General features: G+C 50.5%; 1 protein-coding gene and 1 long non-coding RNA gene across 2 annotated transcripts in view; one reads left to right on the forward strand and one right to left on the reverse strand.

The window, feature by feature from the left end:
- Positions 1–19615, forward strand: part of PLXND1 (plexin D1) — an 80513-nt gene extending 60898 nt beyond the window's left edge. The window contains exons 26-36 of the mRNA XM_068695047.1: positions 2659–2805; positions 4834–4990; positions 6040–6143; positions 7205–7268; positions 8395–8429; positions 9786–9890; positions 10714–10877; positions 12302–12449; positions 15066–15206; positions 16117–16191; positions 16846–19615. Coding sequence (XP_068551148.1) covers positions 2659–2805; positions 4834–4990; positions 6040–6143; positions 7205–7268; positions 8395–8429; positions 9786–9890; positions 10714–10877; positions 12302–12449; positions 15066–15206; positions 16117–16191; positions 16846–16962 — 1257 coding nt within the window. The 3' untranslated portion in view covers positions 16963–19615. The remainder of the gene's footprint in view (positions 1–2658; positions 2806–4833; positions 4991–6039; positions 6144–7204; positions 7269–8394; positions 8430–9785; positions 9891–10713; positions 10878–12301; positions 12450–15065; positions 15207–16116; positions 16192–16845) is intronic.
- Positions 7861–10715, reverse strand: LOC137862735 (uncharacterized). Its single transcript, XR_011100498.1, has 2 exons — positions 10557–10715; positions 7861–9075 (listed from the first exon to the last, which is right to left on the reverse strand). It is a non-coding gene; the product is annotated as an uncharacterized lncRNA (long non-coding RNA).
- Positions 19616–20544: the final 929 nt, after the last annotated feature.

Genomic DNA, 20544 nt, shown 5'->3' on the forward strand with positions numbered 1-20544 from the left:
GAGTTATTTGAGTGTCCTGGGTAGCTTTAAGAGCCTGTTACAGTTCAGTCAAAAATGAAAATGAAGTCTCATTAAAATACATTCACAATAGGAGGAAAAAAAGGCCCCAGAGTGTGTTTTTTTTTTGAAGTAATTTTTGTCCTGAATCAGCACTGATCTCTTTTAGTTAAACTTCCTTTCTCCCAACTAGCCAAGTTTTGATTTGTTTCCAGATGAGTTTTCTGAACAATGCTTGAGGTTTCCAAACTTGCCATTTTATCTCTCGTCCCTGCCTGCCAGCCCTTCTTTCCCCTCTTTGAAATTTGCTGTCTGATTAGCACTTTTGCAGATTTCCATAACATCCCACAGTTCCTGAGTCTGAAAGCCAAGAAGACAAACAGAAATAGTATCTAGCAGGCTGAGCACTGTAGTTTATTTCCTGTGCGGCGAGTCCTGAGAACAGATCTTGTTCATTCACACTGCGGCAGGATTTGAAACACCCATTTCACCAGTTTCTCAGGCTGCCCCCTTTCCATCAAGTGTTTACATTTGCAAGAAGGTGCCACATGATCAGTTTCAACCCATGCAGTGTCTGCTGATTCCAGGCATTAAAGAGCCCCGATATCAGCAGGACTGGCTCAATTTTTATGTAGCAGTTCGCAGCACCTCACTTCTCTCTGTGGCTGGAGCTGTGTCTAGGACCAGAGCTTCCCAAGGGGCACAGAGCAGGCTCCAAAAGCTGGCTCTGAATCTGGCCTCGGGGTCATCCTCACTGCGTGTTTGAGCACAAGCAGAGTTCCTGTTCATGGCAGGGCTGTTGTTACGCTCTGTCAGCGCCTCATGCATCAGGTCAGCGTGGCAGCGTGCCAGTTTGCATCACACAAGTGATGCAAAGTAGTGCAACCTGGAGATGTCTTGGTGTCAATGTAATCCCCTTGCATGTTGTCTCATAATCTTGCCTTTCTCTCAGAAACTAACTTTTCTTTATGTCTTCTGACACTTTCTCCACTCTGTTTGCAATCCTCGACTTCTCCTTAGCCCCATTATTTCACGTGTCCCTCTGCTTTCTGGAAGCCATACCTTCCTCCTTTTCCAGCACCAGCGGGTCTGCTTCAGAGCACGTTTTGTGTTGTGTGCTCAGAAGAAGCATTGCAAGAAGTCATTAAACCCCAGCAGAAGGCCCAAGGAACTTCCCCGTGTTCATAAAAAAGTTGCCCTCGGAAAATGCGTGCACCATGGCACAGATGGTGCGTGCCCACCTACAGCCCTGCTGCAGTGTCTTAACGTCAGTTGCACTGAATGCAGCCGAATCAAAATTGACATCAAACTAATTGCTTTAGCAATTATAAGGCAATTAGAATAAAATAATCACCAAGTCTTAATTAAGAAGCAGATTGAACAGGATTTAGCAGCTCCTAGCTGAGAAATATCAAAATCATTTGATATCTGTTGTCTTGAGCAGGATTTCAGATGGCAGGAATGGTTGTGCAGGGGTGTGTGTGATGCTCGGGTAGTACATAAATGTGCAATAATTTGCATTTGCCTCATTTGAAGGAAATTGCACATGAACATTAGGGAGAGTGGGATGTACTCCAGTACTGAAACGTTTCTTAAGAAAATTGCTTGTGTTTTACTTGCACATCAGTGTAACAGACATAAATGATCAGAAATCTGGCATTAAACCCTGTAGCTGAACCGTGTCACAAATAGCTGGTCCCTATTATGCTTTCTGTTTTTACTGCAGCAGGGTCACAATTCACATCTATCCTATAAGACGAAGTTTGACAAGTGTAAGGAGTGAAATGGTCTGTTTGCTTGCCATCACGTGGGAACAGCTTGGTTGACCCTGATCCTTTCTCTTTTGCTGTGGTCAAGGCTGTGCTGCAGTATGAGCAGTATGAACGGTGGTTCCCAGAGCCACAGTGTATGCACACAGTGGCCTTAGTCCCATGGATTTCAAGGGCAAACCAGGCAGCACAAAGAGAGGTTCAGCCAATACCTTTATCCGAGAAAGTTATGCATCCAGGTGTCCCTCTAAACCTGGCTTTTGTGCACATCGGCTTCATTCGTTGTCCTGCAGAGTGCAATATGTTATACGTAGCTCTGTCATATAGGCTCTGTCAGGCTGCAAGGAACATTGCTGTACAGGAGTATGCCAGATTCCTCCTGATGTTCATGTTTAATTTCCCATGTTAATGAATGCACTTTTGTATTGTTGCTGAGCGTTGCGCACGCATGTACCCATCGGCACAGCTATGCTTGTGCCCCAGCCTTCTGAACAGTGACTAAGTCTCTGCCCGTGATATAAAATGCTGGCATAGCCTTTTGGTGGTAGTTCACAACCTGCACTGCTTGTTGTAAAGTTGGATGGGGTACATGGGGGCTGACAATCACAGCTCATCCCCCCCCCAAAATTGCGCATGGTTGCCTCCAGCTGCAATGTCTGCCTTCCTGCCTGCATTGCCATGTGGCCCGAGCCCGAGGGTTTCTGGGCAGCCTCTGAGAGGCTTGGAGAAGAGGTGCTGCAGGCATCCAGGAGCGGTGGGCCTGAGCACCGTGTGGGGTTGTAGAGCCAGGGACGTTGGGGGGTTCGTTACCCCAGGGTCCCTGCAGAGCCTGCCCCATCTGTGCTGCCACCAGGTTTGTTTTGCTGACATGGATTTCTCTCCCTTTCCCCAGGAGACAGTTGGCGAGCCATTCTTCCTGTTAATCTGTGCCATCAAGCAGCAGATTAACAAAGGCTCTATCGATGCCATCACAGGGAAAGCCAGGTACACCCTCAACGAGGAGTGGCTCCTGCGGGAAAACATTGAGGCGAAGCCGAGGGTGAGTATCCCACCCCAGCAGGGTGCGGTGAGGTAGCTGTGCTCGCGGGGGGCTCGTGCCCACACATGTGTGGTACCCGTGTGAGTTACGCACTTGTGTGGGCACCTCGCTGGTGCCTGGGCTCCTGGCTGTGGAGCAAGGCTTGTAGTGACTGCTTGTTTTCATGTCCAGCCCGTGGTGGTTGCTGATGTGGTTAGATTAGAGGTGGAGGGGGGGCAGGAAAATTTGTTCTGCCGTGTTCAGATTGTTGAAGGAACCAGATTACCACTCCCAGCAAATCAGGGTCTTCACTACCAGTGAGAAGGTGCTGGCTATGGCCTCGCACCCTGGGCTGCGTGCAGGGTGTCACCACATGGTGCTGAAAAGCGGTTCTGCAAATTGCTTCCTGCAGCAACCAGGCAGAGCAGGGCTGTGTGTGTGAAGGACTTCATTCCCTTCACTGCCTGACACATAATTCAGCAGACGCCTTTCCAGAGCCTGGGTCAAATGCTGCTTTCAATTACCTGGCATAAATCTGGAGCAGCTTCACTGAAGTCAGTGGGTTACCCCAGATGTGCATCACTGTAACTCAGAGCAGGTTCAAGCTCCACAGCCTCTCAGATTCCTGTTACCAATTGACCTGTAAATTTACAGCACAGACCAAGAGAGGTTAGCAGCAGGACGCAAAGTATTATCTTTCTCAGCAGAAATGGTAACTTCATAAGTCTGCGCAAGGGAAGTACAGCTGCTTCCTACTTTGTTTGCAAGAAAAGAAGCAAAAGTATGAGCAGTGTGTGTTGGAGGAAGGCAAGCATCTGCAGGGCTAACTCACTGGCAATCCCCTGCATTGCTGGTAACCAAACCTCTGCTTTAAAAAACACCCACACAGTATACAAAATGAAAAATCATCTTCATTTGATGTCATGGCAAAAATCAGACTTCATCTGTGCATTCATGTTGTCATCACCAAGGGTGCTGGGTGTGTCCTGATATTAGAAAGCAGTGTTTGCAAAGGAACTGGTAGGCTGTGAGAATCCCAGCCATCCATCTCTCATTTACCGTATGTCCTTCTAAGAGGCAGCTGTGCTTAGATACAACAATGCTCCTGGCCTCTGCACAGCGTCCTGACCTGGGCTTGCAAATGAGGCAGCCAGCTGGCTTCAGAACTGCACTCACAGCTAACCGAACACACAGAGTGGCCCTCTGCTCGTACACACCGAGGAGAGGAGGACAGAAGCAGGAGGCAGCACTGAGGCAGCCTTGAGGTGAAGCCCCCAGCGGGCAGGTGGGCAGCGCTGTGCTCATGACCTTTGGGTCTGCAGATCCTGTGCGAGGAGATGTCTGTGCTCTGCATTCTTCTCCCTTGAGTGGCATGGGACCATCTACCAAAGAGGAGAGGATTGTTTGTGGGAAGACAGTGACTCTGGTTGCCCTGCAGCTTTCTGCTGTGACTATAGCAGACTCAGGGCGTCCTTGAGGTCTGAGTGGTATCTGCAGCAGCCCACAGCCCCCTGCAGATGATGATCTCGCTGTTCAGTTACCTTCTCCAACAGGTTGTTGCATGCTGGGGGTGTTGAATACCTGAGCGGCACCAGACCCAGTATGCAGTGTGCTTAAAGCTTGTTTAAACAGAGCAGCTTGGCCAGTTGCACCAGGGAGAGGCAGGGCAATGAGCCTTAGCAGCCCCATCAGTCGCTGGTCAGAGCCAGGAAGCTGAGAACATGGCCAGTGGCAGGGGCTGAACTTCCCTCCCACCACACAGGTCTCTGCGCACCAGGGCTAAGGCCCATGAGTAAGGCAGCATGAAAGGAGGGTGCAGCGCTGCTCCCCACGCCCCCCTGGCTCCGTCCATAAATTCAGCCATAAATTAGCACTTTTCACTAGTGGTAAAATGTATCTGACTACGTCTGCTCAGCCTGACTTCCAGCAGCACAGTGCCCAGCAGGCAGCTGCAAGAGCCTTGTGGGTGCTGCAGCGCCGCACATCCGTGAGAGCCAGCAGAGCTGGGCAGGTTGCGCTCCTCACTCCTCGCTTGGCCTCTGCCCGCAGAACCTCAACGTCTCTTTCCAAGGCTGTGGGATGGACTCCCTGAGCGTCAGGGCCATGGACACAGACACACTCAGCCAAGTGAAAGAGAAGATCCTGGAGGCCTTCTGCAAGAACGTCCCCTACTCCCAGTGGCCGAGGGTGGAAGACGTTGACCTTGGTAAGGAACGGCTGCGTTGGACAGGCCAGCCCTTACCGGCGGGTGGAGGAGCTGATGTTGCACACGAGCTCTTGGTGTCTGTCGGAGGGTGCTGGGTGGAGTAGCGCTGGGAGAGGGCAGGCTCAAGACGCCTTTTCCTGAGGAATACGTGATGGGACCAGATCCTGGTGGGCAGGAGGGAGCCGTGTGACTGGAAAGGAGCTTTAGGAAAGCCCAGGGTGAGCAGAGGGGTGCTTGGACTTGTGTCCTTTGAAGCCCATATTGGTAAACCCCAGAAGTGGTATTCTCTAAAACACTCTTGGGTCTGCACATGGCTCATTAATATGTGTCTCTCCATAAGCAGCCAAAAATGAGCTCATGGGCTCCTATCTGTCCATGGGTTCAGCTGTGTCATTAATCTACCAGTGGACAGCTCCTCCTCCCAGAACAAGAAGAATCCAAGCCCAATACTGTGAAGAGAAAACCACGCTGGCCTCAGTGCCTCCACACCACACAACAGGCTGTGGAGATGCAGGCTGGCTGGCGCCAGGAATTCAGCACAGTCGGTGCCGGGGGAGTCTTCCTGGGAGAACACGCTGGGCTGGAGCAGTGCCAGGGCCACGCTCCTCTCCCTGGTGCTCGTGGCACGTCCCCGGGCCATGACTAGCTCTGCCCCACTGACCAACACCGACCTTTGGTAGCCCCGTGCACAGCCCCACAGCGTATCTCCTGCGCAGTGCAGCGCGAGGCAGGTCCCTCACGGCCCCGAGGGACCAGGCAGGGACAGGGACTGGGGAGAGGCGCTCCTTGCCAGTCCTGCTGAGCAGAGCCCTTGTCACCTCTCCCAGGGCCATCCTGCCCAGCATTAGTGCAGAGATCCCCAGCTTTGGGCTTCTCCCTGGAGGTGGCTGAAGCACGCCTGCTTTAGCTGCAGAGAGCCCCGGAGGCCTTTGCAGTGGTGCTGTGTGGTGGATGTGTGCTGCCTGGCACAGCGCCCGCCAGGAGCCCTCGGTCCTGCTGCGCCAGCCTCCTCCGGGCTGGGCACTCACTTCTCCCCTCTGTCTGCTCAGAGTGGTTTGCCACCAGCACCGACAGCTACATCCTGCGGGACCTCGACGACACCTCGGTGGTGGAGGATGGCAGGAAGAAGCTCAACACATTAGCACATTACAAGGTAAACCTGCCAGCGCTGCAGAAAAGCTTTGCTTCCTTGCAGCCTGCCTGGCCTCGGGGGCGAGCGGCAGTTCCTCCTCCAAAAACAGGATTATCAGAAACACGCAGGAAGGTTGCCATAGCTCCAAGAGAGCTTCCGGGGAATAGACATCTGCCCTGGCGAGAAGCTCGTTAATATTGCAACACACTGAAACTAATTAAACACTCTTCATGCAAAACAAGTTATTACTGACAACAGAAAGAGGAGGAAAAAAAAAAGCTCCTATTCCCAGTGGCCACCAGCTTGGCTGATTAGTATCATTTGGCTCTTGATCCATGCCCCTTCTGAAATCACTAGCACAATTGTCACTGCCTGCCCTGAGAGCAGAGGCTAGGGATGCCACTGAGAAGAAGCCAAAAATTTGGGAAATGTGGTAAACCAAACTGTGCTCTTGAGTAGTTTTCCTTTAAAACTAAACAAAACCAGAAAATTTTATTTGATTTCCCCATTCCTTGATATGCTTGGAAGCATAATCCTCACTGCTCTGTAACAATGCATGGAAAATCAAAAATGGAACTGAGTGCCTATTAATGTTATTATTTGTGTAACACCACTGCCACAGAGCCCCACTTCTGGCTCAGTGCCCTGCTGTGCCGAGAGCCAGATGCAGAACAAAGGGATGGTCCCTGCCCCAGCGAGTCCTCAGCCTGCACTCAGGTTCCTTCTCACTCTCTGGGAAAAGGCAAAACAGTGCCTGCACAGCCCAACACTCTTTTTCAAATTACCTGGTGTCGACGTGCCAAAAATTTATCTTGGATACATGCCTGATTCCCACCGTTTGAGAATGCCCCAATCTTGTATTTGCCCTTAAAAAAGCCTTTCCCAGTAGGGCAGTGCCATTAGTACCAGTTCCCATGCAGGGGAGCAGGGGCAGGGCGGTCGCAGGGGTGTGCTCATGGCAGAGCAGCCGCTGCACCAGCATCCCCAGGCTCCGGGAGCTGCCCAGGTCCATCCCTGGCTGGCAGGGAGGTGCTGCCAGGGCGCTGTCATCATTAAAGGTCTGCTCACCCCTTCCCCTGCAGATCCCCGAAGGGGCGTCACTGGCCATGAGCTTGTCGGACAAGAAGGATGCCACACTGAGCAGAGGTAAGAGCTCCCTTCTCCCCTGCTGCTGGTGGCGGGGCAGAGGCACGTGTGTGCATGGAGGGGCGTCTGGGAGGAGAGGCTGAGCTGGCTGCCGGGCCCCTTGGTGTCGGCAGCCCCTGCAGAGCGCCGTTTCCCGGAGGTGTGGGGCAGAGCTGGGCATCGCTCAGCTCTGTGTCTGGAGGACACTGAGTGGGACACTGCCGAGGGCGGGTCTTTGCATGTGCCTGTAGGTTTGTCTGCCTTTTTAAGGCTTGTCTGTCACTTGCAAAGATGGAAAAATCGACTGGGTTTTTGTGCCTCCTCTAGCTCTGTGGGAGACATTAAGGGCTGAGAAGTACACATTTCTGAGACACACATTGCGGGAGATAAAAGTTTATGTTGTTTGCTTTGTTGTGTTTAAGTTGCTGATGTCGTGTTTGTGTTCCTGGTTTAAAAAACTGTTAGCCTGTATCTTCCTCTCTCTGTTTGCCCAACCTTTAAGCTAAATGCGTTTGAACCTTCCTTCTCACATGCTTGTTGGAGGTTTGCATTAAATCTGTGCTAACACAGTGAAAGAAAAGCAAGAATCTGAAACCACAGGACTGAAAATCCCTTTCTATCCCATGCTCAGTTTATTGCCAGCATACACCTATGTTTCAGGCTGCACAGAAAGTCAAAACAGGCAGAAAGAGACAAAAAATCGCATTAGAAAAAGAATTTCAACCACTCTGTCTCTTAGGCCATCTGCACACAGTCCGTCTCTGTGGGATTCCCTTTGCCTGTTAGCCTGAGGACAGGCGGCCAGGCTGTGGCTGCCTGGGGACAAATGCTGGGAGCCATAGCAGGCCATCGTGGCATGTGGGCACCCGGCACAGGGGTGGCATGCAGGAGAGGCCCTGTGCTCTTAGGGTCCTCCTGCAACACCCCCTGGGAGACTTAAAGCACCCCTTAAAGTGCTTCCTGAGGTTCTCGCCTGCCCCCCAAGAAGGCAGTAAATAAACACTGCCAAAACCAAGAACAGTGCTGAAACACCAGCTGGGCGTCTGGACCTCTTGTGGAAAGCAAGCACAGGTCCTGACACAGTGTGTGCAGGCAGGTTTCGGTCTGGGTCCCCAGGCTAAGCTGCTGTCTCTCTTGTTCTTCGCAGTGAAGGATCTGGACACTGAGAAGTACTTCCATTTAGTGAGTATCTTGCTCCCTGAGCTGCTGAGCTTCGTGGCTGGCTGTGGGGGCAGCGTGTGGCGCGGTGTCTGCAGCGGGTGGGCGCGGTGCTGCCAGCTCCTTGCTGCTCATGGTGGCTCTGGGCTCCCCGCACCGCGTGGCCAGGACTGTCGGCAGCCTGAGAAACATCGGGAGCAAAGGCAACCCGCAAGGCTGTGTGCGTGCGGCCGTCTCTCTCTTCACCTGCATTTAAGTCTCTGGGCTCCTATTTTTTATTGTGTGTGATGAAAGAAGAGAATATCTTCGCAGCCTCTCTGATATTAACTTAATTCATCTCTGTGGGCTGAACCATCAGATGTGATGAACAGGCTGTGTCAGTGGTCGTTAGTTTTCTTCAGAGAGGCCCAAAAAGGAGCAGAAAGGTTATCTGTAGAAAAGCTTTAGTACTATGGGACATAATAATAAATTACCAAGACAGCAAAGTAATTATTGTGGCCTGATCCAGCTGTCAGCAGCCACGGAGAGTTCAGAAGTGCAATCTGAGCATGGAGCGGTGCCACCAGGTACGTTCTGCACAGCCTTGGTCAAGTCACCTAGCAGGGGCTGCTGGCACTCTGCCTGCATCCCAGGGCTGGGGAGATTTATTAGTTCCTGCTTGTGCACCACTCTGGAAGTACAAAGTGCTAAATGTTATTAAAAGCTGTTATGAAAAAAAAGCGTTAAGGACAACAACAGGATTGTAGAGCTGTTTTTTTTCTCTGCTAAAGTTTCCATGCTGAGTACTAACACACAATGCACACGCACGTGCACATGCATACATACACACAGGAGCAAGGAGGGAGGAGGGACAGGAAACTGAATGTGCACATATGAAACAATGCCAAGATGTACTTAAATGGCTTGCTAGGTCATTAGAGAGCAGTAATTAACTGACCTGACCTGTGGAATATTTATTTTTGTTTTTAAAAAGCCCAGGGTAGGAATATTGGCTGATTGTTCTTGCACTTTTTTTTCCAAATCTAAGAAAAGCTGCTTTCCATGGAAGCCTTGTTCTTGTTTCTGGGAACCTAAACTGCAGCCACACAGGAATACTTCACAGAGAGCAGGAAGGCAAACAGACTAACTTGCAAAGTGAGATTGATTGTTTCATTTTCTTTGTCTAGATTGAGGGAGGCAGCAAAGAGAGCAAGAGAAACAAATGTCAGAAAAACTGAATATTATGAATTACTTTTCTGAAGCCATATAAGGGTGTATTTATAACAAGTAACTGCTTTTTAATTGGATTGTATATGCAGTTGAAATTCTATAGTTAAATGAAAATTCAGTGTGACACTTCCGGGGAGGAGCATTCTGAACATATGTTTTATATTGGACCAGGTTCTTCCAACTGATGAATCAGTTGAACATAAGAAGTCCCACAGACAGAGCCATAGGAAGAAAGTCCTACCGGAGATCTACCTGACCAGGCTGCTCTCTACAAAGGTAGGAGGTGGGAACACTGATGCTTACAGCAAGTGGGAGTGTTGATTGCGGCCTGTAGCAAGAAGACTGACCTAAGACAGGAGTGCTGCAGAGCCAGTCACGTTCAAGGGGCTTTGGGATTCATCTGTCCTGAATGTTCAGAGAGTCTTCAGCGAGGCTGCTGGGCTCCACTTGGTCTTTGGTTCCCTCTAGCTCTGCAGCTCTCCCTCTGAGAGTAGCACAGCTGTGTGAAGCCCCACATCGTCTCCCCAAGTGCAGGTCTGGGGTCTCTAGACATGAAATGGATGCTGACCACCCTGGGGCTCCCAGTGCTCAATTCAGACCTGAACCCATCTCCTCATTGAGTGATCCTGCTGGGAAAGGGAATGGAGATGCTCAGCTCTGCAAGCAGGAGGAATGTCTGTGCGATCTTAATTCAGATTTGGACTTGCCCACTCGCTGCGAGTACTTAGCTCCAGCAGTTGGGCTCCCAGCCCATCTTTAATCCCAGCATGATGCTTCACTGGAGCAGAGATCACAAGAATGGCCAGCAGTCTCCAGTCTTTTTTGTATTTACTGTGCAGAACAATCGCAGATGTGAGATCCTCACAGTAAGAAAGAAAACCTCGATGCCAAAAGAAATTAAACCCAAATGCAAGCTAATTATATCACTATGCACAAACAAACCTTTCTCTCCTTGCTTTAGCATCCCCTTCCTCTTGGGACTTATCCAACTGGCAGCAAAGTATTTCCCCTTGTGTGTAGCAGTCACAGTTCTCACACCATTTTGGGGCTCAGGTGCTGCTGCTTTCTGCAGGCTCGATTGTGTGTGCTTGTCCCACAGGGCACACTGCAGAAGTTCCTGGACGACTTGTTCAAAGCCATTCTCAGTATCCGAGATGACAAGCCGCCTGTGGCCGTGAAGTATTTCTTTGACTTCCTAGAGGAGCAAGCAGAGAAAAGAGGGATCACCGATCCTGACACTATGCACATCTGGAAGACCAACAGGTTTGGAAGACAAGACCTCTTCTTTGTTTCCTTACATCTCTCAGAGCAGCAGCTGCAAACCTTTGGTGCCCTGGATTAACCATTAGGCTTCTAGAAGCAGAACCAATGAGGAACTTGGAAAACAGGGAAAGGCTGAAAAATGAGCCCAAGTGAGTGGGTTCGGAGAGCTTTGAACAAATGCAGAGCTCGGGGGGCAGAGACCTGGAAGAGGAGGCATAGTCAGATAAAGGGCAGAAGGAATAGGCACAGTAATACAAATAGTTAAAAGAAACAGAGGAGGGATGGGATGACTGGAGACAGCAGTGGCATAAATTCTAAGCAATAAAGAGATAGATTTCAAAATCTAGATAAAGAGATAGATTTCAAAAAGCACATCAGGTCTTAAAACATCACGGTGATTTTAAAATCAGCATATTTGGCTCTTCTTCATTTGTTTTTAGTCTTTTCAGCCCTTTGGGGCCACTTTTTCCTGATATCTCTGTAACCAAGCTGAGGCTCCAGGCCATGCACAGGACTGCAGGCTGCTGGTGCTGCATTCTGCTGGTACCACAGCACCAGGAACCAGCCAGGAGTGGTGCTGAGGAATGTGATGAGCAGCAGAAATGGCATGAGGGGAGCCAAAGTGAAGGGGGAGAATAGAGCAGGGCAGAAACCGTGAGGAGAGGCTCTGCACTTCTGAGGCTGCAGGGACAGCAACTTTTCCCATCCCAACATGTGAAAATTAAAAACCAATTTGGCAGGGATAGCAGGCATGTAGACACAACACGTGAACTACAGATTTGCCTAGCCTTCATTACCTTTAATTAGCAGTAGAACAAAGACGTATAGCAGCTTTTACTCTTCAGCTGCTGAGGAGGGATGGTAGGCAGGGCGAGTGATATACTGAAACTGTGTGGCAGCCAAACGAGCACTGAAATAACCAGAGAAGAAAATGATGAGAGAGCGGAAAAAATACATATGAAGTGTATTTCATGGGGCCAGGCTTACCATCAGAACCAGATGATAGTTACTGTCAGGGAAAATGGAAAAGGAGCTGACACCATCGCTACAAAAAAAAGTCAGCAAGTAAGGAAGCCTGGTACAAAAGCCCCATGCAGCCAGTGCTGCTCCTGGCGCACGGCTGGCTCAGCAAGCTGCTGAAGGAGCAGGGTGTGTGCTCACCTGGTTACGGCTGTACATAAAGTCTCCTCTCCATGGCTTGTACCTCAGCCTGAGCAAGGGTCTCTTCAGGGTTAGGACGTGTGCCTGCCCGTCCAGCTAGGCAGGGGAATGTACGCTGCCAGGATTTGAATAAATAACAGAGCCTGGCTCCTCCTTTTTTTCCTCTCTTGTATTCAAGTTCTATCATCTTTCCTGCATTTCCTCTCCTCTCCCTGTGGAGTAAAAAATTCACCCGGTGTGTTCCTGTCTTGTTTCCTTTACAGCCTACCTCTGAGGTTTTGGGTCAACATCCTGAAGAACCCCCAGTTTGTCTTTGACATTGACAAGACAGACCACATTGACGCCTGTCTCTCTGTGATAGCCCAGGCCTTCATCGACGCCTGCTCCCTGTCTGACCTGCAGCTGGGCAAGGTACAGTCCAGAGGGGACAGCCCCTTCCTGCTCTGGCAGTCATAGACACAAAATAATATGGATGGAAAGGGACTGTCAGAGGTCACCTGGCCCAAACCTGTCCTCAGAAGCTGAGCTGACTGTGGGTTACCTGCTGAGAGGATGAGTTGACCTCTCCTGCCTTCCCAACTGCTTTGTTCAGGCTTGAGCTTAAAATTTGCACCCCTCTGCCAGAAGCGGAGGTCAGGGAATGTGAACACCCTGCAAGATGGGCAAAGAGTCCCCAGCCTGGAAAGCTTGGAGGACAGAGGCCCAGCTGTTGCTGAGCATTGCCGAGTGGCCATGCATGCTGTCCCACAGCTCTAGAACACCCAGCGTGCACAACCTCTGTAGGGCCACCCCTAAGGCCAAGCTGGAGCATTTGTGAAGGGCGGGCTGCGGCGGCACAGCCCCAGCCTGGCTCGCACGCGGAGGCACAGGGCTTGCCTGGTGCCGTCCCGTCGATGCCGTCCATCAGCCCATGGGAAGCACTGGCGGGTGCTGCCATAGCCCACCCCTGGAGCACTCGGTGCCGTGGCACCAGGCCCCTGGCCGCAGCACTGCCAGCACACGCCGGTCACCCCGTGCCCCGAGCCAACGGGCGGCCCTGCAGGCTGGGAGGCAGCGCGCATGCTCGCTGCTCTCGCTCTGTCTTGGCTGTGTGGTGCTGACATTTGAAACTTCCCAACACAAAAAGTTTTATTAGCAAATGCTGTAAATCATCTCTTGCCGTCCCCCCGCCCCAGAAGCTGGGTGTGTGACGTAGAGGGGACCCGACAGCGGGAGATGTGCGCTGCTCAGTGCATCCCCCAGACTGAGAGTGATGGGAAGCCTCTACTGGGAGAGATTAATACTGGAGGAAGATCTAATGAGCTCTTGATTTTTTGTTTGTTTGGGTTTTGGACATTTTTTAGCAAGTGTTACGAAACACCTACAATTTGTCCTTGTCAAGCTGTGGATGAGGGGAAGAGGGGTCAGCTGGAGTCAGACACCAGATGGAAACATTTTTCGGCAGTACAATAGCATAAGTGAAGGAGCTGTTGAGTAATGTGTGGAGAATAAATCCTCAGCATAAAATCCAGCCTGCATATACACACAGTATATCACTGAATTATCCAGGCTGGGTTCTTCCTCTAGTTACAGGGTGTTCAGTAGTGTTACTTCTGATACTGCGAATGAGAGAGCAGACTCTGTACATCTGCAGTGTGCAATATGCTAATAAATCACTCTCAATCTCTTTGTAATACAGAGTGGACAAACCATACACAAATTAAAAATAACTTAAAGAAACGGCAACATGGGATTCTTCTGTTTCCAAAGAAAAAAAAAAAAGTTGTAAGCAGACTGTGTAACTTGGCTATCCTGCTGTAATGCCTTGTCATTGGGTTTGAAAATAAACTGCTGTGGGGTCTGGTGCTGCAGCCTGGTGCTCCTGCAGCATTAGCCATCCCACATACTGCACCAGCGGCTTGCAGTTACCCCTGGCTTCCTTATTTACTGCCTGATACAGCTGGAGGTGCTGTCTCCATGGCTAAAGCCCTGCCAGGCTTGTTTTGTCTGCAGATCCTTCCTCCCCCTCTCCACCTGTCAGAGCACCAGGGAGCAGTCCCCACAGAGTGTCAGGGCAATGGGACACCTTGATCTTACTCCCCTCCCTGTCCCAGAGCCTGGGGCTCTTTTTCCCTTTGGGATACAATGCTGGCGTCTGCCAGGTTCATTCCCAGGGTAATGATGTCAGTGGGGCAGCATTGCCTTGAGGTTAGAATCATTCATGCTTGTGTTTTCAAAGAGTGCGAGTGGGGTTATGCCTTTACGGGTACAACCCGCTCATGTGGCTGGGAGGTTGAGACTACTTTGTCCAAGCTGACATTAATCAAGAAAACTCAGTATTTTCTGTTAATTACTTTACATGCACTCAATATAGGTCAGGCAGGCTGGGTTAGTCAATGCAAAATAAATCAAAGCTACATTAAAAATCCAAGAGCAACATTTCAACTGACAAAGTTCAGCTTGTACGAGAGCTTTGTTCTTTGGTTTAAATCAAGCTGGCTGCTCAAGAGACCAGAGTAAATGCATTCAAAAGCCCATCCCTCATTATCAATTTCCACATGTGATGCCATGGAGCACAAGTGTATTATCTAACATAGTCATGTTACACGTATCTGCAGAGTATTACCTGGTAGCAAACTGCCTCAGGCACACATTTGAGCTTGCCCTTGCTGCAAATTAAAATACATTCACTTAGACTACCTTCACTGGCACGGAAGCTAACCAGTTTTTAGCTCATGACAGGGAGATGGGCAGTGGGCAGCCACATGCGGAAGGTCGGTGCAGTGGTTCTGCAAGCAGGTGGTATCTGTCTGCAGCACCTCGATGTGTGTGTGCAAGCACTGCTGTCATTAGCAGGGCTGTGCCTCGGTGCTGTCCACCACGCTCCTGTTTGTGTAAAGCCAGGCACAAAGACAAAGCTGTTTCCTGAACCCAGCTGTAGCTGAAGGCCCTGTCTGATAGCCAGCACTTCAGCCGGACAAACAGGGTAAGGAGTTCTCGGCCAGAAGCAATATGGTGCCTGATTCCAGTATCTCATTCTCACTCTAGGACTCCCCGACCAATAAACTACTTTACGCCAAGGAGATCCCGGAGTACAGGAAGATCGTGCAGCGATACTACAAGCAAATCCACGACATGCCGCCGCTCAGCGAGCAGGAGATGAACGCGCACCTTGCAGAGGAGTCCCGGGTAAGGGGTGCTGGGCTGCTGGGGCTCGGTGCGTGCGCTGCCTCTCCGCACCACGGGCTGCGTGCCCAGGGGCAGCGAGCCTGCTGCGGCTGGCAGCACGAGCCGGGCACGGGCAGGGAGGCTGCAGGCAGCTCCTGCTTAGATAGACGTTGGAGGGAGCAAACGAGAAAGGATATTTTGCCTCAAATTTCCAGGCACAAACTTCATCTGACCTAATTCCAAGCATCTTTAATTACTGCCAGAGCTGCAGTAAACATCCATGAGTTTGCTTGAAACTAACTAGCTTTGGCACTGGTGGGAATTTAAAGCAAAATTCAGTGCCAAAGAGCCAGGAAGTTTGGAAGAGGATCTCTGCCATCTCCCAGCCCCCAGCCAGCTGTCCCCCAGGCCGCCGAGTGCCAGGGCTGGCCCCAAGTGCCAGGCTGCCCGCTGGCAGCCAGCCCTGGCAGGTGGCCGGGCAAGGGATGCCGGCCCTGGTACCAGCTACGGGAGCTGGCAGCTGTGCTCCGGATCTGAGCCCTGCCAGCACCGCGCCATGGCTTCCTCAACATCCAGCCATCTCACCACGGCGTTTCAGCTCCAGCCACTGAGCAGGCTTTTTCCCTGGGTGCTCTACCCACCTCTGACGCTGTCCCATCCTTTGAAATGTCTTTGAGCGCTGATGGGTAAAAAGGGCTATCAGCTATGGTCATTTAAGGCTGACTTTAAAAAGACTAAGACCATTTCTGATGTAAGCAAATACAGCTTCCTTAAAGGAGGAAGGCAGAAGCCCAGCTGCATCAATTCCACTGTAATAAAAATAGCCAGTCTAAACCTTCTTTTAATCTAGTTAATGCCTGCTGATTGGACTTGAACGCACTTGCTGCATCAGGATAACATACCTCCCCCCCTTTGTTTTGTCTTTCTAAAGAAATATCGGAACGAATTCAACACCAATGTTGCCATGGCTGAGATATACAAATATGCCAAGAGATACCGCTCCCAGGTAAGTGGGTCTGGCTGTACTGGGGCCTCAGATTACCCGCGGAGGAAATAACAAGCAGTATTTTGTAACCAAGCAGGCAGATGCCTGCATCCAGTCCCACAGAACAGGGATTATCTTTCTTTGCATAATCCAGTACACATATGTAATACACACACACAGATGTACTTTCTATCCCATCCCTCGGTTGATGACTTCGTAAAAGAAAAGGCTCTTCCCAGCCAATTTTAACAGTGCTTGGCTGGGGGGACTGAGGCAGGGCTGACTGATGTGTAGTCCTGCCGATGCAGGAGGCAGAGCACGCTGGTACAGTCACACCCACGATAACTCAGTGCCCACCACTCCCACCACCACCAGCCCTGGCTGGTTCCGGACCCCACCACACCCTGCCCTGCAGGGCCAGCTCTGCACCCTGAGGTTCGTTACAGGGGTTGTTGGTTACATTTTGGCCCTCCACCTCGGTACAAGAACAGGGACTCAGCTGAGCCCTAGTGCTCCTGGAGGGCGCGGGGGCCACGCTGAGTGCAGGGGCTGTGCCCCAGGGCTGGCGTCCCCTGCCCCAGCTGGGATTCAGGCTTAATAGTGCTGGCCGGGGAGCAGGGCAGGGACGGGGACCCTGACACTGCCTCACCTCTCACATGCCCACCTCTCCTGCAGATCGTGGCTGCCCTGGACGCCAACCCCACGACGAAGCGCACCCAGCTCCAGCACAAGTTTGAGCAAGTGATTGCGCTCATGGAGGACAACATCTACGAGTGCTGCAGCGAAGCCTAGGCTGACTGCAGCCTGGGAAGTGACCTCTAGAGTGCACTGCTGTAGGGAACCTCCTTTGACCGTGGATATATATTGGGCCACATCCGTCAGGGTCATTCTCAAACCAGCCTTGTGGCAGGGGTGAGCCTGGCCTGCGGCTGAAGCGCTCCCTCACGTAACAAGAAGCCACAAGACACCTTTATGAGCAGCTAGAAAACCCTCCGATCGGCACTGTGGCACCCATAATTTATTTGCTGTTGCAAGCCAGAAATGGAAACATGACACTTGTGGCAAGCTCAGTTCACCACTTCCCTCTAATCAGCTCCTGAGCAGTCGTCAGCTCCCTGCATCCCCGTTTGTGATTCCTCAAGGACAAGAGACCAGGCTGCAGAAGCCATAACAACAGATGCAAAGCTAAAGGGTAGCCTAAGGGAGTAATGAGCAGAGATGGCAAAGGCTATCAGAGCAATGGCAGAGCTCCCTTCCTTCCACACCATCCCTCTGACATCCATGGTTTTCTGACACCAGGGACTATCAATTGTTCACTATCTGCTGCATTCTGTGTATTTTTGTGCCTTTTAATTTTTGTACTGTATGTGTAAACATAACCACTCCTTCTTCTGAGATTTGGGCAACACAGGAAACTCGGGGCTGATACAAAGCAGTTGCTTCCTAAGTAGCTAAGGCATGCTGAAAGCACTTTATCTCCTAACAGAAACAGCTGTTTGCTAGCTGGAGGGAGTGCATTGCATGTTAGACAGTGTGGGAAAGGCTCTTCCCCCTTCCCCAGGTTCCCAGACCTGTCTGCACAGCGGAGTGGAGTTTGCAGGAGGGTAGGCAAATATCCACTAACGATTCACCCTTCAGCCAGCTGGTCACAAGCATCATTTCTGCCTGGGAGAAGACTAGATGTAAGTGGGTGAAGGGAAGGACTTCTGCCTCTTGCTCTGCTCTCCCAGCCTGACTGGCTGCGCACAGCTATGGCGCTTACTTAAGCTCATGTCTACAGTCCCCTGGCAGAGCAGAACTGAGCCGCACCCAGGACAGCATCCAGGTAGCATCTTCCCTCCCTTTGCCACACACACTCCAGTATCTCCCTGTAATCACCACCTGAAACATGTCAGTGCTACAGAGGTGTATTCCCAAAGCAGCTTGTTCTGCTTGCCTCGGACACAGTACATGGTTATCAAAGAGCAACCAAGAGAGCAGTTTTGCTACGTGTTCTGTCTTTTTTTTCAGTCCGTAAAGGCAAGGGACTAAACCTCAGCCCCATGACAGCACGATGTTTTTGCTCACACAAGCCAGCAGAGCAGGTCACATGTAACACAAGCCGCAAACAAAAGTAGAAAGTGTCACGCTCCTGGTTACACTGGTGTCAGCAAACAGGGTCTTGCTGCAGAGACAAATAGAACTTGTTCAAGACCAGAAACTTCACTGCCATCATGCGGGATCTGTGCTGGGGCAGACCCGCCCCATCCCAGCCTGGTGGCAGACTTTCCTTTCTGCTAGCAACTTCTTTTTTGCAGCCAGGGGAGCTGTGACCACTCCAATCTTCTCCAGCATCATTCAGGCCCCTCTTTAAAGGCTGGACCACACGTGTGAAGCCAGCATTCCCATGCAGGCAAAGGCAACCTGCCCATGAAAGCTAAACCCAGCTGTAGTTAGGCACCATGTTTTCAAACTGCCAAATAGAAAAAGAAAAAAAAGTTACTACCTCACTCCAGGCAGGGTCTTAAGGTGAGCCTCCGTTACTCATCCAGCTGGCAAGGATGCAACCTGGTATTAGATGACCTTGGTCCACCAGAACTCCTCCTGGGTGACTCACTGCCATGGACAGGTGGCCCCCATCCCCTCATTTCCAGTAATGCCACATTTGTTAGAAATTTGAACATCAGATTGTGTATGTGTATATAGATATCTATTTTAAAACAAATGATAGAATTTATCCAGTATGTTAAAAGGGGGTAGGGAGGGGAGGGAAAGGGGAAGAACAGATTTTTTTTGTTGTTTGTTTTTTTAAAAAAAGAAACTACAGAAAAAGTACATACACTGTGGAGGTTTCAATGTTTTTGCTGAGGATGTGGCTTCAGAATAGAAACTAAGAATGTAGCTGGGCTACATTTTATTTTGAAACTGATTTCACAAAAAAAAATCTTGATTTTTTTTTTTCTCTAGAAACTGTGAATAGTTACCAGAGATATAGGCAGGCCCAGCACAGGGAAGGCAAGGGTGAGAAGGATCTCACCAGAGAGCGTGGAGCTTGAGAACGTGGAGCAGAGAACGTAGAGCTTGGCTGGAGGTGGAGAAAGGGCCATGGAGCAGTAGCCCCATGTTACAAGAAAAGGATACAGATGAGCCAGTAATGAGTATAGTTTGCCTCCAGATGATGTGACTGGGCTGCATTTTGGGGCCTATTGCTTTATTTAATTTTTTCCAAAGCAAAAAAAAAAATATGAAAAAAAATGAAAAAAAGTAGTTGCTACAACCATTTTAAAGAAACAACTTTAACAGAGCAGATGCTTGAGGGTTTGTAGTGTTGCCTTGAACCCGAGCCCTTTGTAACATGTTTTTAAACTTTGGCATGTGTTGTGGGTGTAGTGCCCTTACCTGCTGTGTAGTGGAAGTGGCAGACTCTCGGAAAAGCCTATCTTTGTAATAAAACAAGGTGCTGAAACCCTGTATAGTGACATTTCTGCCCATCTGCACATAGAGGACCCCAGACACTGAGAAACACACCAAGGTCAGGCTGCTATCCTTTGCCCAAAGTCCCTCTCTTCCCACACTCCTCCACAGCCCATGCAAGCCACTACCCTGACCCAACCTAGAAACACGGGCAGGAGGGCAGCTGGTGGGTCAGTTTTGCAATACAACACCCACAGTTCTCGGGGCTGGCAGCTCAGCTAACGACCACCTTGTTTCCATGAGACACGTTTTAACCCTTCTGGTCTGCAGCAGTTATTACTCCTGCGTTGTTGATACCACATGTTCCACCAGGACAGGTGCTGCTGTGGGAGGTAGAAAATCCCTGCGAGGACTCAACTCCACACCCACACAAATCACACGTAAAGACCAGTAGCACCACACTGATTCCTGGGGCTGGACATCTTTACCTCTGCCAGGTGCTGTCAGCCCACAAAGCTGCATCTTCTCCCAGCACTGGCGAGCCCAGTGTGCTCTGCACCACCACTGATGTCCTCGAGGCTTCTGGCTTCAGCACCGTGAAAGCAGCCCCAGCCTGCAGGTCTCGATAATCGTGCCACTGCTAAAATCCTCTCACTTCTGCCTCCTCCCCACTAAAAGCTGCTCTTTCCAGACACCAGAGGGATTTTCTTTTCCCACTAGAAAGTTGATTCTTAGTAAAGCTAAATCCAGGCATTTAATGATTTGCTCTCTCAGAAGGAGAGTCATGTTTGACATTCAGTGCCTGGTGAGAGAGGATGCAGCTCCTGCCCTGTTCTGCTGCAGGACATTTCCATGCTAATGAGCAGTGTTTTGTGAGGTTAACCATCACCAAAAGAGCAGCTGAGCCCTTCTTCGTTATTATTGAAGCATCCTCTGCCCTGTCCCTGGGGAACAGGGGTTCAGTTTCATTAAAGATGCATC

Source organism: Anas acuta, chromosome 11 (assembly GCF_963932015.1).
Source record: "Anas acuta chromosome 11, bAnaAcu1.1, whole genome shotgun sequence".
Classification (NCBI taxonomy): domain Eukaryota; kingdom Metazoa; phylum Chordata; class Aves; order Anseriformes; family Anatidae; genus Anas; species Anas acuta.